The 14,969-nt window shown below is 36.7% G+C and overlaps 1 protein-coding gene across 1 annotated transcript in view; it reads right to left on the reverse strand.

Moving 5' to 3' along the window:
• Nucleotides 1-14,969, reverse strand: part of TMTC2 (transmembrane O-mannosyltransferase targeting cadherins 2) — a 251,575-nt gene that overhangs the window by 11,637 nt on the left and 224,969 nt on the right. The window contains exon 11 of the mRNA XM_086471326.1: nt 9,407-9,470. Within this exon, the coding sequence (XP_086327452.1) occupies nt 9,407-9,470 (64 nt within the window). The remainder of the gene's footprint in view (nt 1-9,406; nt 9,471-14,969) is intronic.

Genomic DNA, 14,969 nt, shown 5'->3' on the forward strand with positions numbered 1-14,969 from the left:
TAACTTCCCATTAATTAGTTTCCAAACCTATTGTTTTAATTATTCAGTAAATGCACATCATAGTTGAGTACAAGCACAACTGTGGCACAGTTATTTTCATACTGAAAATAACCACAGAAAAAAAAAGTATCCTGTCTGCCAAGATGTGGATGAAAAACACCAAAATGCTAGATGAAACAAATCTGCGCTCTTAGAGACGGGCCTAGCTGACCTCACATCCTTTTCTCTTCAAATAATTTTGATGGTGGACTGACTATATCTATAAATCGCACAAAGGCTTCAGATTTGCATAATGAATACATATAAAAACAGAAAAATAAATGTGAGGACACTTCCATTTAAGTTAACTGAGGCGCAGTCCTACAAAATTTCTGAATCAAGGTCTTGAAACAAAATAGTTCAAGTATTATTGGTATGAGAATTTCTTCTCTTTGGAGAATTTATGACCTGTCCATTGAGGATTACAATCATCTGATGGGATCACAAGAACAGTGTTCTCTATTTAGGTAGGTACCTGGAGAGAAAACAGAACCTATACTTCTATACTGGGGTAATTAATTTCTTAGGAAACATCACTGAACTAATAATATACTTGCATGATTTTTGTGAAAACATGGTCTTTTACTTTTTGGAGATTCAGTCACATAAACATTTTGAACACTGTCGGCGACAGAGCCTATAATGGAAAATGGGTGCATAAAACAAAATACTCCGGGGTATTTTCTTTGTGAAGAAAAGACTTTATTAGCAGCTCCAACTTGCACAAGGGATTGCCACCAGACATACTGAAAAACTTATATGACCTATGTCCTAAGCAAATAGCGCATGAACTATCAGAGAGTTTCTTTCTTTCAAATTATGTTAAGCACAAAATTACCGATTTAATGAAGTTCTAAAGGTTAATTAAATTAAAAAAAGAGTTAGTATGTGGTTGCCTGTTTCCAATATTTGTTCCCCCCATTAAGGAAAAGCATGTCTATATATTTTACAGTTCACAAAGATAAATGACTCAGAAAATACATTATGCCAATAACTGGACTGTAGAAGGATTAGTATTTATGGGAAAGTCGTAAACATTTTCATAGCTAAAAATTAAACAAAAATCACTCCAAAATACCATGACAACAAGGTTCTGGCTGGCTTACTTTGCTGAGTGTTTCTGGGTATGCAGCTTACTGTTTGAAAGAAGAGTTCATAGCTGCTTGCATAATTTCACTTGAGGAAATCATAACTAGAGCCCAATTTACCTCTCACATGCAGGAGAAACAGAAGCAACTTTAACCAAGTCAGTGGTGTTACTGCAATGCAATATCTATGTAAGCAGAAGGAACTCAAATATATTTTCATTTCAGCCATTTAAAACTTGCACAGACAAAATAATTATGTATTGATTAGGATATCAATGTACAACACATCATTCTAAATGGGAAATAAACAGCAACTTGAAGGCATTTTAATTCAATTCTGAAGCTCACAAATTACACTGAGACAATCGATCCCAGATACTTGCATATTTAACTGTTTGTATAATCAGAAGAGTACAAATGAACTCCCCATAATCTAACTCTCACAAAACTGAAGCTGAGAACTGTAATGACATGATTTCCATGCTTTCTCTCGTGCATCTTGCACAAAGATGGATCACAATATTGAGACCCAGATTTAAGTATTCCATAATCACCCAAAAGCACGTTCAATCTTTGCTTTCACAGAGCTGCTACAGTGCGTGAAAAAACACACACAGAGTTTTCCAGGTAAAGATATAAAATATTCTCATGTATTTCCCAAAGGAAATTCAGTGTTTTCCACAGCTCAGTAAATTGGTTTTCAAATTGTACAACTCATCCTGATATCGTGCTTCAGTATTACAGGTAAATATCCCCATTCCAACAGCCTCTGTTCTTTCTTTGTCCCCTGATGGAGATCATAGGGATAGGAAATGCTATATGGGGGTTTTTGTCTGTTTTGTCAAGTTGTTTTTTTTTAAGGTGGGAAGCACTAATCTCTGCTGAAGTAGGAATACTTTAAGATTCAGAACCACAGCCTCTCTCGAAATTGACATGACAAAAAACCTAAATGTGTCTTTAAAATATTTAGGATGACCATGAACAAATATAATTGCAAATACAGAAAGATAACTGTTTGTTCAAAAGAATGAACACAGTTTTCCCCACATAGATGGTCAGAGATGACATATCTGCCTTGCACTTAGCCCCAGAGAAGGAGGATGAAGTGAGTATAAGGACCTGGAAAGGGTGAAGCAACAACGACAACAAAAGAAAATTGAGCTGGGGGCCCAAATTAGATTTAAAAAGCTTTCCAGCTCAGAAGGGGTGGGGAGAGTTCATGCATGGATAAACTCTTTACATGGAGAAGCGTTGCTATTTCTGTGCAAACACTGAAGAGCCTTTCTACCTGAAATGAAGGGCAACTTGCATTCAGTTAATACTAATTTTCTTGAATTACTCTGTTCTGCACAACCTTTAGGCTAGGTCAGCTTTCCGCTAGGCAGGCTGAAAAATGTCACAGCTATTCTGACATCAAATCTCAGTCTTTATTGCCTGTCAACAGGGAAAGTCTACCCAATTTACAGTAACCAACAAAGTGCTCTCTCGTCCTTTTGAGATGAGCGTGGTGTCCTCTTTTCTCTGTTCCACTGTCTCCTCTCCCAGCAGAGCTGATCCATGCTTAAGCCTCCTACCGCTGTATCTGTCTAAAGTTAAACTATCAAAAGTATTCCATCTGGAAATACAGCTCACATCAGCCATGCCTATCTTCTCATTAGGAAGCCACAGTTCCGGTTTTAGTCCCTAGAAGTCCTGCATGCCTTATTAACAATCGGTTCAGTCTTTAGGAAGCAACACAGCAGGAAGAGAGGAAGAACTGGACCCTGGGAAGTTTTCTGATTCTTCACACCTTCACCAGGAGAGAAGAAAGAAGGCATTTTCAGGAGGCCAAGAGTGCTGCTAGGCTGGAAGGAATCCACAGCCATTCATATCATTGAGGCGGAAAGTTTGGCATACTTGAGAGGAAGCCTTAAACAATGCGAGGCTTAGCAGCAGCTGGCGCTGGTAGTGGGAAGCTGTGCAGCCCTGACACAGGGCAGGAGAAGCTGGGAGCAGCTCGGAGGGCAGGCAGGCAACCAGCAGAAGATCCACCTGTCCCACAAGGACCATTTTTCTGTTTTCTCTAAGGGCAGATGCAAGTAATGGAAGACAACTAAACAAGTGAATCCACTGGATGCTAACTACCTGAAAACACAGCTCTGTGGTCACTCCATGGTACCAATACATAGAGATAAAAGAATGCCATGTGTTCATTACTTTGAATAAACAAGTAAACAGACAGAAGAACATTTTAAAACAAGGATTCTCAACTGGAGAAGTGTCATGCTTTACTGGAAATAATACATGGTGTGAAAATCATATATGTACCATTTCTCTAGAGGACTATGTCAGCTTTACCTGTACTATGCTCCTGAAATAAGGAGTAGAATGGCAAGACACTCCAGTTGGATTTGGATAACAGGGACTAGATAGACCTGCTCAAGAGAGCTGCAGCAGCAATAGATTCAACACTGGTGGGGGATCTGCAGTATCCCAGGAGCAGTGTGAGGATGACATTGGATCCAGTGAAGTGTGGAACAGTGGCAGCTTTTTTGTCAATTGAGGATCAGCTGCAGATAATTTAAGAACCGCTGTTAACCCATTCATTACTGCCATCATCAGCAGAGCGAACATAGCAAGATCTCTTAAAAGCTTTATGAAAATTCTCCCTGGCAATAACAGGACACGCCCTTAGCAAAGCTGGCAAAACACATTAAAGCCGTCTTCCTCACAATTACTCCCAGCCTGGTAAAGCTACACGAGTGAGTTACTGAACATTCAGGAGAACATCAAACAGGGAAATTTGGAACGGAATCACCTAAGGATAAAACACATAATAAAGCAGATCTTGGTTACATATGTTTCAAGACAAAATCCAAGATCAAGTTAATTTTTTAAAGATGTATATACTATTGGAAGTATGTTCATTTTTAGAGGTCTTGCCATGAATAAAATTAATATATTACGAACACTTTCCATAAGGAGCACTGAAAGCACGTTATCTATATGGTGGCTTTAAAAATACAGTCAATTATCTGGAAATCTCCAGAATTCTTCTTTCAACTGTTAGACAGCGTGAGGTAGAGCTTATTGCAAGCCTGGAGCTTTTGACATGAAATCTGTATTCCAGCATTGGAGAAAAAAAAACATAAAAGAAGCACTTGTAGAAACTGCTTTTTAATATGATATTGTGTTAACTGATTACATAAACCCTTCAAGTCAAGAAATGGTTTAGTCCCCCACATCATGATTAAACCATCTAGTGAAAATTTTATTTATTTTGCTTATAGGTACATTTCTCCTTTCCCCCTCATTCTATGTGTGTGTCTTTATATATGTTGTTACAGTAAGACATTTAATCAAGCCCTTTTGAAGTGGTAGAGTGGAAACAGCTGTTTCTGACAATGTGCCGATGACATGGGGCTTAAAGCTGTCATGAGCTCCAGATTGCAAGCAGCACTAATATGTGGTTGGGACAGTAGTGACTTGCAGGTCATGGCACCTCCCTCAGGAATGCTTCTAAGCCAATCAGCTCAAGGTGGTGGCTCAAAGTCTTAAGAGTCTGGTGAGCTCTCTTTCATTTAATACTCTTGAGGTTACACTTCAAAGTGCCCTTTCTTCTCAAGAGCCATTGGCCATATGTGGGGGTTCTAGAGCAGCTTTTTAAAAATTGGCTGCTTCAAGTTCAGACTTAAAAAATTAGAAATGCAGTTTATTACACAAATGATGTCTTAAAAGTAGAATAAAAGCTGAAGCTTAAGTCAGTATCTCACATTCTTGTAAAGAACGCCAATTTAAAGAGTTTCTGGATGGCTGATTTTTCCACAACAAAGTGAACTTAAAGCTCACATTTTAGAGTGCCTAACAACTTGTTTAAACAATTTCCTGGTTTGTGAACATTACAAGATGTAGGGCACCTAGAAATCATCTCTGAATACAGATTTTCCCCAGCAATACTCCCACTCAGAATAATTACTGAATAAATGTCTTGCTGTCCAAGAAACTTACTTTCATTTCTTCATGCAAACGAATTTGTTAAAATTAGACGCGTGTGATTAACACACATGCAAGCCAATACAGTGAGAACAAACACATACGAGCTTCTCACTAAGGAGGCTCTAGAAGGATTTTGTTTTGATCACGGTAAACACGCAATGTGGGAATGCATTTTTTTGGAAAGTATTCAAAAAGATCCAGGGGCTAGGGAAGCTAATCTCTGTAGGTTACCTATAGGGTTGAAGGAGGAGTCCTGTAAGAAATGATTCATAGCAAATAAAGCAGATTCCTTCTCCAAACTGCTTCCTGGGATTCCTCTCTTTCCCTTGGCTCTCCAGGGGAAAGTCAACTCTGTGAAGCCTATTTGGAAATAAATAGATATAATCTTGAAAATGCTTGCTTCTTCAGTGAAGTTTAAGACAAATGATTCCCATCTCCACAGCAGCACTATATTCTACAGAAAATAGTGTTCTTCTGAAATTTGACTGAAAATTACTTTCATAGAGGATAAATACCTACTGCAAATATGGCCAATCATGAACACTATTAAGAGAACAGTTAGGTCTAAATCTGGAATAATAATACTAGCCAGACTGTTTTTTTTCCTTGCACCCAAGCTGCATTTCAGCTGGTGCTGCTATTGTACCAAAGTGTTTTAATTCTTTTACTCTCTGCAGAATGAAGGTGTATCCACAAGCAAAGATGATGTTCAAGCTGTGGATAAACATTTTAACACAGCTGTGCTGTATTCAGTTTTTCCTTTAGTGGGTATAATTTTTTGCAAATACTTTATTCATTGTAATAAATCTTTTCACAGAGAAAAAAAAGGTATTTTCAATATTTCCTCTCAGAATTAGTTCAATGATGAATAAATCACCTTCAATACTACAAAAATAAAATCTTCCTATGTTTGCTTTCTCAAAAACAATGGCTTGTATGTTTCACAGAAGTTATATTTCTCCTGGAACTGAATTATGTTTTTCTGGGGATGTTTTTATCTTCCTTAGTCACAACTTTTATAAAAATGGATTAGTTGAATGAGAAAGTGACTCAGACATGAAGGCATATTGGTTGCTCACTGTTGTGCCCCAATCATGAGAGACTGAAATAAAAGGCTTGCTTAGGAGACAAATGCACGAGTGAAGACTGCTGTCTGCAACAAACACTGAAATAGCCAACTAAGTAGCTCTGAATATTGTAACACAGATGGCTGTTTAAACTGGACTTGGGTGTAGAAAAGCTCAGCAGAGCAGCCTCTGGATCCAAAGGGCTTATACGCAGGGGTGCAGGTGAGAAAGTATTGTGTATGAGGTATTGCTTCCTTCCAAAAGCAACAGAAATGGCTGAGAAACCAAAAAAAAAGGATGCAAAGGGAAAACAAAGCAAGAAAGCTGAGAACAGAATTGTGGTTTGAAAGCTCAATGAGTATATAAATTCACTAACAATCAGTAAAAGACTGAGTTTGTAGTATTACTAACATTTCTTACTGCTGCTAAGGATGGTATTTTACAGTAGTGGTATTACAGATATTACACAGTATGTAATATTTGTAAAGAAATGGATGCAAGAGAGCTGCAATCTGTGTTTTGGTTCACGCTGCACTAACTGAAAATCTCTCAGGAGCCAGACATGGGTCTAATTATAAAGAATAACTGATAAATTAGTTATCTTGGTACAGTGAATAAGAAGGGAGTTGGTAACAGCGAAATGCATCTTCAACTTGGGATCTGGAAGAGTGATTGAGGAACCACAGGAGAAAAAAAAAAATCTTGCTGAAAAATCAGCAGAGAGCCAGTTTACTTGGGATGCTGATCCATAATTCACTAATGTCAACAGGTACTGTCTCAAGCACCAGAAGGGGGAAGGTTCTTGTTAAACAGATGCTTTTAGCAGTTAATTGTTCTAGGAACAAGGCTGATCCACTGCACAGAATGAGACTTCAGCACTGCCACAGTATTCTCACTGAGAGGGAATTTGGGAACAGACCTCTTAGCAACTAACGTTAAACAGGTGCACACAAACATACATATAGATATGGGTATGTATATGGAACTGGATATATGCATGCATCTGTACATTACATCACATTCATACATGTAGTATTTTGAGTTTTCTACAAAGAAATGTTTCTAGGTCATTAGTGATGGATACAAAAACATAAAATGAAAATCCTTCAGCACTATATTTGGCTTAAGGATACTTCTTTAGCTCCTTGACTCACATGATTTTGCTGATCCTTCATATTCATAAGACAGTGAGAGGATACACAAGTTATATCCAAAATAATAAAGTAATCCGTGGGCATTTTCAAGCTGTGAGTGGGGTTCCTACATAGCTCTGGACTGGGCCACTGCAGTCTCCCAGACAGTGCCTGGACATACTTTGAGACATCAGTTGGATCAACATTTGAGAATAGTCCTGGACACATGTAATTTACCAGTACAGATGTAGCTATGAAGTACACAGGATTTCACTAATTTGTATTCCATACTCCTTTGGAAAGACTGGGAGCTCCTGTCTTACCATGTCTGCATTACACTGCTCATTGCCTAGAAAAACTCCTTGAGCAGCTTCTTTTCCTCCCACTCTGAAACTCTTATGGTAAATTTGAGAGTTGATAATAAGAAAAAAAGGTATGTATGACTACTTCTGTTTTTATTTTAATTCTTGAGAGATTGCCCTTGTACAGTGGTAGGACAGTTGATGCTGGCAGTGAAAAAGGATACAACTTTCCCACTCTGCATCATTAAAATATTTTTTTTAAAGCCATAAACCATATGCATACTATGCTTAGCGAGAAAGTTAAACTTTATAATCTTGAACATAAAAGTGAAATCATCTCTTAAAGAAAGCTGAACAGCAGTATGTATTAGATTTTAACTTTAATCTAAGTTAGAAGAAAGTTGCTACAATAAACTGTTCTGATTATCTTATCCTGAAAAAAAAGGATACTTTGGTCTTAACATGTAAAGTTTGTCAGCAATACCTAGAAATACCTAATTTTTACAGTTCCACTGCCATGAGCTAGAAGACCTCAATTACTTCCAAAGCTCTCTGAGAAACCTCACACATATAATCATATTCATATAGGGTTATATATGAATAAATAATTTGAGTTTCTGAGAAACATTTTGAGTGCAATGAACCACAGAAAAGAGGAACTATACCAACTTTGTACCAACTGAGGGAATTCTTTCAACATTAAAGTATCCACTCAGAAAAAAACAGAAAGTCTTGCATCTAAAAGCATAAGGAAACACAAAATCTAAATTGTTATCACAAAGTATGAATTAAAGAAATACACAGATCTTGGAAAGGTTTTTTTTAAGAGATGTTGTGAAAGTGCATTAATTTCATATGAATAAGTTATTTGGGTTTTTCTGAATTATATTTTGTTAGCTTGTTTTGAGCTTAGCTGGTGTTGCTTTTGATTCTTAGATCTGAAAACTCTTCTGTTTTAAGCCTGTATTTATTTTCTTTTTTCAATTTGGATTTTTTCTTTTTTTTTTTTTTTTTTTTTTTTTTTTTGACACTATAGACTTCTGTGACAGGAATGTGTTCTAGATTTGATTTATTGCATAGACAAAGTATTAGGTATTTAAAATAAATTCTGCCCCATTTATATTCACGATTTTTTTTCCCCAAAATGTGAAGGTAATTGAAAGGAAATATAAGATTGAGTAAAAAATGGTAAAAAGAAATTTTTTTTTTTTTTAGTTCCTGATGCAGTAAAATTGGAAATGAGCTTTTCTTTTTAAAAAAGGTCTGTCACATACTACTACGTATTTCTGCTTCAAGGAATAAGAATTTCTTTGCGAATATACAACAACCTCAGAGGTACTCTGAGGTAAAATCACCATCAATTTGTTGAACAACAACGTTTTCCAGACGTTCATGACAGAGGAAAAGTCATAAACGTATTATTTAAAATGCCTTAAACAGTGGATCACAGAAGAGTCTTTCATTCTCTTTTACTAGTGAAAATAGATGAAACTAGAAGAGCTTTCCAAACTTAACAAATTGAAAGGCAGATAAATAAATGTAAATCTGGACATCTTTTCCAAGTATGTTAGCCAAGTAAGACTTGTTGCTAGAACACTTCACTGAGGTAACTTGAAAGTATAGTGACTGCTTTGACAAATTAACAGCTTCATCTGACTATCCAATAATTAACCATTAAAAGAATATAAATAATACAGACCAAGAGATCAAATGCTTCAGCAAGAAGTTTCTCCTTGACACAAAGGATTCAGCACTGTAGCATGTTCAACTTAAGTAATGGACATCATTAAGAAAGCACTTACATTAGGTCTCAATCCTGCTGCCATTTCGTAATACCTCTCAGCTTCTTCATTGAGACTGGCTTGTCTATCAGGACAGAAGAAAACCATATAGTTACATCTCATTTTCCTTGGGTTAAAAAAGAAACCATACCTAAAGAAGCACGGCTAGAAACAAAATACTGCAACTACTCCCCACTGTTTAAGCTTACTACCCTAACAAACTATGCACAAAGCATGTGCAAATATGATTTTTTTTTATAGTTCAGAATGTCCATTATCACAAATCCTCTTGGCTTACCATATTTTCTTTTTAGTTCTGAAATTATATTAGTACACACTGGAGAGAAATGCAGAAGGCCAAACACCCATCTGAGGCAAAACCAGATGTACCAGTCTTCACCAGAGGCAAATCTGGCTTGTGTTTTCTAATTAGCCATACTTTAACAGTAACTTGTAATGCTGTATATTATACAATAATTCAGTTCCTTCCTTTGTGCCTCCCCAAGAACACTATCCTTCCAGGAAAAAAAAATATTCATAAAATACAATGATTTCTCAAAAATAGGTTTCTATGATTCAGGGAATTCATTCAGAAAAGAGAGTTATGATTTCAACATTTATTCACATCAGTCTAAGAGGGGATTTAAACTTAGATTTCATACCCCAGGGCAACAAGAGGAGTTTCTGGGAATGTGAAGCAGTATCAGCTCACCTCCTTTTCTTACTAATAGAGATGGCATTCTACATTCTCCTAGCAGTTTAATTTTACTTCTTCTCCTGAGTTTCAGTTTAACACCTTCAAATGAAAATGCAATATTGTTGCCAAAGAAATCCAAACACACTTTTGTCTCAACAGGCCTTTTTTATCTCTTCTCCTTTTGTCTCCACTTTCTTAATTTCCCTCCAACTATTCATTCATTTTGGCTACTGGCTCTATGAATATCCATTGATCACATACATGTCATGAGGAAGATGATAAATATGTAAGAACAACCAAGCAGGACTATCAGGCAGGCTATATATCTTCTGCCAAAGTTAGTTGCTTTTTTCCTATGAAGTGTTAGGTCCCTTCATAGAAGAGTTAGGTCAGGAGGTCTTCAGCATATTTGTGTTTGTTATGTGGTTACAGACGCATTTCTGTGACACAAAATGGAAAAATTAGAAAACAAAGATAACGCTGCTTAGGGCTGGCTGGTTTTTGTTTCCCTTTTCCTCCTGCTTCTGAGAACAGTTGCTAGTTCAAAGAATATCATTCAGCTGAGCACTTGTAGCTGGAGATTTTACCTTGTTCATTACATAAGCCTTTACACACTTTGTTATTCAGTGATCAAACTGCGTTCTAATTTTATGTTCCCATCCACCCAAATTTCAAACATTAGCCACATAATACATGATAGGCAATTAATCCCAATCAACACATTTTGACAGTTATTGGTCTTGGGAGGAGAAAGGGAGGAAAGATAATCCCTTTGAAGCTTCTCACATAATTCATGCGCAAGCTGAAACCGCTTCCTGACTAACAATTTGCCAAGTAGAACCTGGTTTATACTTGTTAACTGTTTTAAATTACTTTGCACATGTATCATTGACTCAGTGGTTGCAGTGGTTAGAAACGATTGAATGTCTAAAAATATTCATTTAACCTGCTTCTGAATCACTCCTGCTGGGTGTTAGTAGCACTTGAAACAACTGAAAAAAAAGAATCTCATACTTCTGAATTTTAGGATTTACCACAAGGCATGTAAAATGAAACATGTCACAGAGCTTGCTTTTTTTTTTTTTTCCTGTTTGCACAAAACTGTCAGGAAACAAAGCATTTCTGAACATGGTGAAATTCTGTATGATAAACAGGGTGCCTCACCCAGGAGGCAGACACAGACGGTACACTTCACCTCCAAAAAGTGTTGTTGGCATGTGAACATGGAACAAATTAAAATCCTGTCCCCTTTTAGTCCAGTGGAAATATATGGCTTGTTTTCCTCCCATGTGTACACTTTGAAACATGGATCATTAATTCCTAAGTTGAAATCTGTTTGAATTTATAGTTCTCCATTAAAAATGGTTTATAGAAATCAATGCGCACCACACTAATCTGGTCAGGAAAATGCCAGTTCCATTTCTGGGGCATTCAGCAACAGTTCCTTTAGTTAAGATACAGCAGAATTCTGGTTCCCATTTTCACTGAGAATCTACACTAGAAATTCATTACATTAAGCCCTGGAGTGGCTTTCCCTTGAAAAAAATTAAAGGCACAGAGGTAGGAAATTGCAGTAACACTATGCCACTGAGCAGTAAAGGCTCTGGATCAATGTCAACCAATGGAAGGACACTACTAAAGGAAACGTAATTCACATTAGAGTAAAACATTAGATAAAATGTTGATAATAAAACAGAAAGGAAGGAAAGGAAGCAAAGGGAAGTTTGTAAGACAGAGCCCTTTTCATAGTTACGAGCTATATTTCAACCTCTACCCTATGTCTTTCCATGAGGACTGACCTTGCAAACACATCCAATTTCTCCCATTAACACGTAGCATTCAATCTTATTTTGAGGGACAAGAATGTCTCCTCTTTTTATTCTCTCATATCTCTTAACCTGAGCCTCCAGACCTACCAGTTCCCTGTATTTTGTTCCAGCTGACTGTCAGTGACACCTCATAAACTTGCTTGACCACACTCACTCTTAGGTTCTCTGAACACCCAGTTTATATTCAGCTTGAATTCATTTTGAATCTTATTGTCGAACACTAGAAGAAATTCTGCTTTAAGAGTCAAACGCCACCAATGCTGACTGATTTAGACATATAAACATAGGAATGGGAAAGGGTTATTTTTAACCTGCCTATTGCTTGGTATAAGGCTTCCAGACTGTTGCTTACTTTTTTTAAAGTGAAATCATGGATGTCAGTCCAGCTATAAAGAATTTTTCTTCAAAGAGATTCTTATTTTAAAATACTGAAAGGTGATCTTTCGCATTCTTAATGGACCTTTTTGCATCACTACAAAATCATAATCAGATTCCATACATGTAACCCTTCATCCACATTTTTTGTTTACAGAATATACATAGACTTATAGCTACAAAATTTACATAGATCATACGCTTAGGCATACATACATACAAACATACATATATATATATTTAAGCACATGGACAGTACTTAAAGAATGATTAAAATCTGTTTAGACAATAGCATAGGGTGAACTTGTGCCTATGAGACTGTGCCAGCAGCTACTCTCCATGTTCAGTCAGTGTACTTTGAGAGCCAAAATACTCACAGAAATTCACTGAAAAACAAAGACCATGTCATGTAGTATTGCTCTAATTTAGACTTATTTTTCAAATAGCCAATAAATGTGCTATAATTTCACGTAATATGTGTTTCCCAGATCAACCCACTTACAGATGAGTGAAAAAAAAAACCAAACCTCCTACAAAATGTGCTTCTAAGCAAATTTCTTCTTCCTGTGCTTGTTTTCCTTTGGAGACATGAAGCTCTCTTCCTGTTTCTAATTAGTAAGGCGGTGTCACCACACTGCCACTCCTCATTCTAAAAGTAACATTCCCCTAGATCACAGGAAACCTATCACTTGGCAGATCACCTCAGTACACAACTACAAAGTGAAACTTAGCACTGTTAATACATGACAGTCACTGAAGCTACAGCCACCATATGGCATTACAAATAAATGCTTCATTACATTCCATTAAAATGTATCTAGCTTTGCTGAAAGGCTTCAAACTGATATAAGCAAGAGCACAGCAAATACTACAAAAGAAAAACACATGACCCGTTACGGTTTTAAGAAGAACCACTCAAACAGCTACATGCAAACATGACCCTTGAATGAAGCTGTCTGGAAAACAAATTTGTTCAGAAAACAAATTTTACAGGCAAGTACCATGCAAGTTAAAAGTTACCAGACTGTTGCAAAGAAATTAATTATATTCATCCCACATCTCACCCCTATTACAGATGACTTGATTCATCTGGCATTGCATTATCAGGATCCTACAGAAGTCATCTAGGCAAAAAATTAATAACTATGTTTGTGTAATTAGGAACAGGGAGGTCTCTCAATAGTGTGAACAGAACTAACTCAGGGTTTTTTTCTTGACTTCAACTTCAGATTTAGTCACAAAGAGAGTAAGTGAACAGTGTTGGAACACCTGACGGAGCAGAAGTCTTTCTTGTGACTTCTAAATTGAGAACAGGCTATCTATAAATACAGCTACTGCATTTGGACACAGCTAACAATTCTGTTGCAAATTTAAGAAAAAAAAACCCTAACCCACAGCATTTCAGTTCAAAATTTTCAAAACTTGTTAATTGTTATTTAGGTTGCATTTTAATTTAAACATTTTTTCTCCGAGAGTAAAGGGATTTTAAAAAAGTAAAATCTTTTAGCACTAAAGTAGAAAAATAAATTGGACTTGGAGGGAATGTTGTGATTGTTCTCCATCCAAAGCAGCTGTAACCCAAATTCGAAAGAATTTGTCTGCAATTCTGAAGAAATGTCTGCATATTTCTGCATCTTGTGACACTCCTTGGGCTAATGGTGGAAACAGGAATATGACAGGAGGGAAAGATGATTCCTTTCTAATTCAACAGTCCATCACTGAGTAGAACAATTGATCTGAAAAAAACCCATTAGAATTTACACAAAAATCTAAGTTGCTGTTATTACCTCACAGTCACTTGGGAAATCTTGCATCATCCACATTAATATCAATTTCTGTCTCTCAGTCCACAACACATCTTTAAAATTTATCCCTTCTCTCTCACAAGAGTCAATTCACTTCCATGCCCTGTGAACTTCTATAATGTATTTTCTACTTCACAGCTGTGCAGTCCATTAAAAAGTCCTACTTAGCTGTCAGTTTTTATAGTTCTCTATAGTACCTAAAGAGCAGTTGGTCACCTACATGAAACTACTACATTTAATAATTTCAGCCTTTCATTTATGACTGTCTTTAGCATCCGCATTTTCTAGCTGTGTCACTCTATGCCAGTCTGAGTACTCCCTTCTTTCCTTCCTTCTTTGGATCTTGGTATCTGCTTTTCTCTGGGAAGCACCTCAGCCCTCCATCATTCCAAATATCCTGAAAATCATCTTCTTCTCAAGTCCCACAGACTCATGGTGGATTTTTAGCTGTTCTGTCCTAATGTATGAATATACATTCTCCTTGTCCAGCAGATATTACATAAGCAATATATTGAATAAATTGCTAAGTAAAGCAGTGAACAAAGGCAGACAACAGAATTATAACCTTTTAGCAAAAATCAGTCAGATCATAACAGATGTGGGCTTAAGCAAATACTTGGCAGCACTGAATTTAATTTTGCCACCCTGACTCTTGCTAAATAGTCCAGACCACTTTAGACTCCCAGAGCATATTAGGAAGACATTATGATCTCCCACAAAGAAAGCTGAGTATTTAAGTGAAAAATTAGACCAACTGCTATTCTAAAGCAGCACAGTTGGATTCTAGCTAAACTTAACCACCAGGCTTTTTTGGATTTGTTTTTCAGGGTTTTGGTTTGGTGCGTTTTCTCTCTATTTTTTTTTCTTTTTTTTTTTTA

This window comes from Leptosomus discolor, chromosome 1, assembly GCF_034619465.1.
Source record: "Leptosomus discolor isolate bLepDis1 chromosome 1, bLepDis1.hap2, whole genome shotgun sequence".
NCBI lineage: Eukaryota > Metazoa > Chordata > Aves > Leptosomiformes > Leptosomidae > Leptosomus > Leptosomus discolor.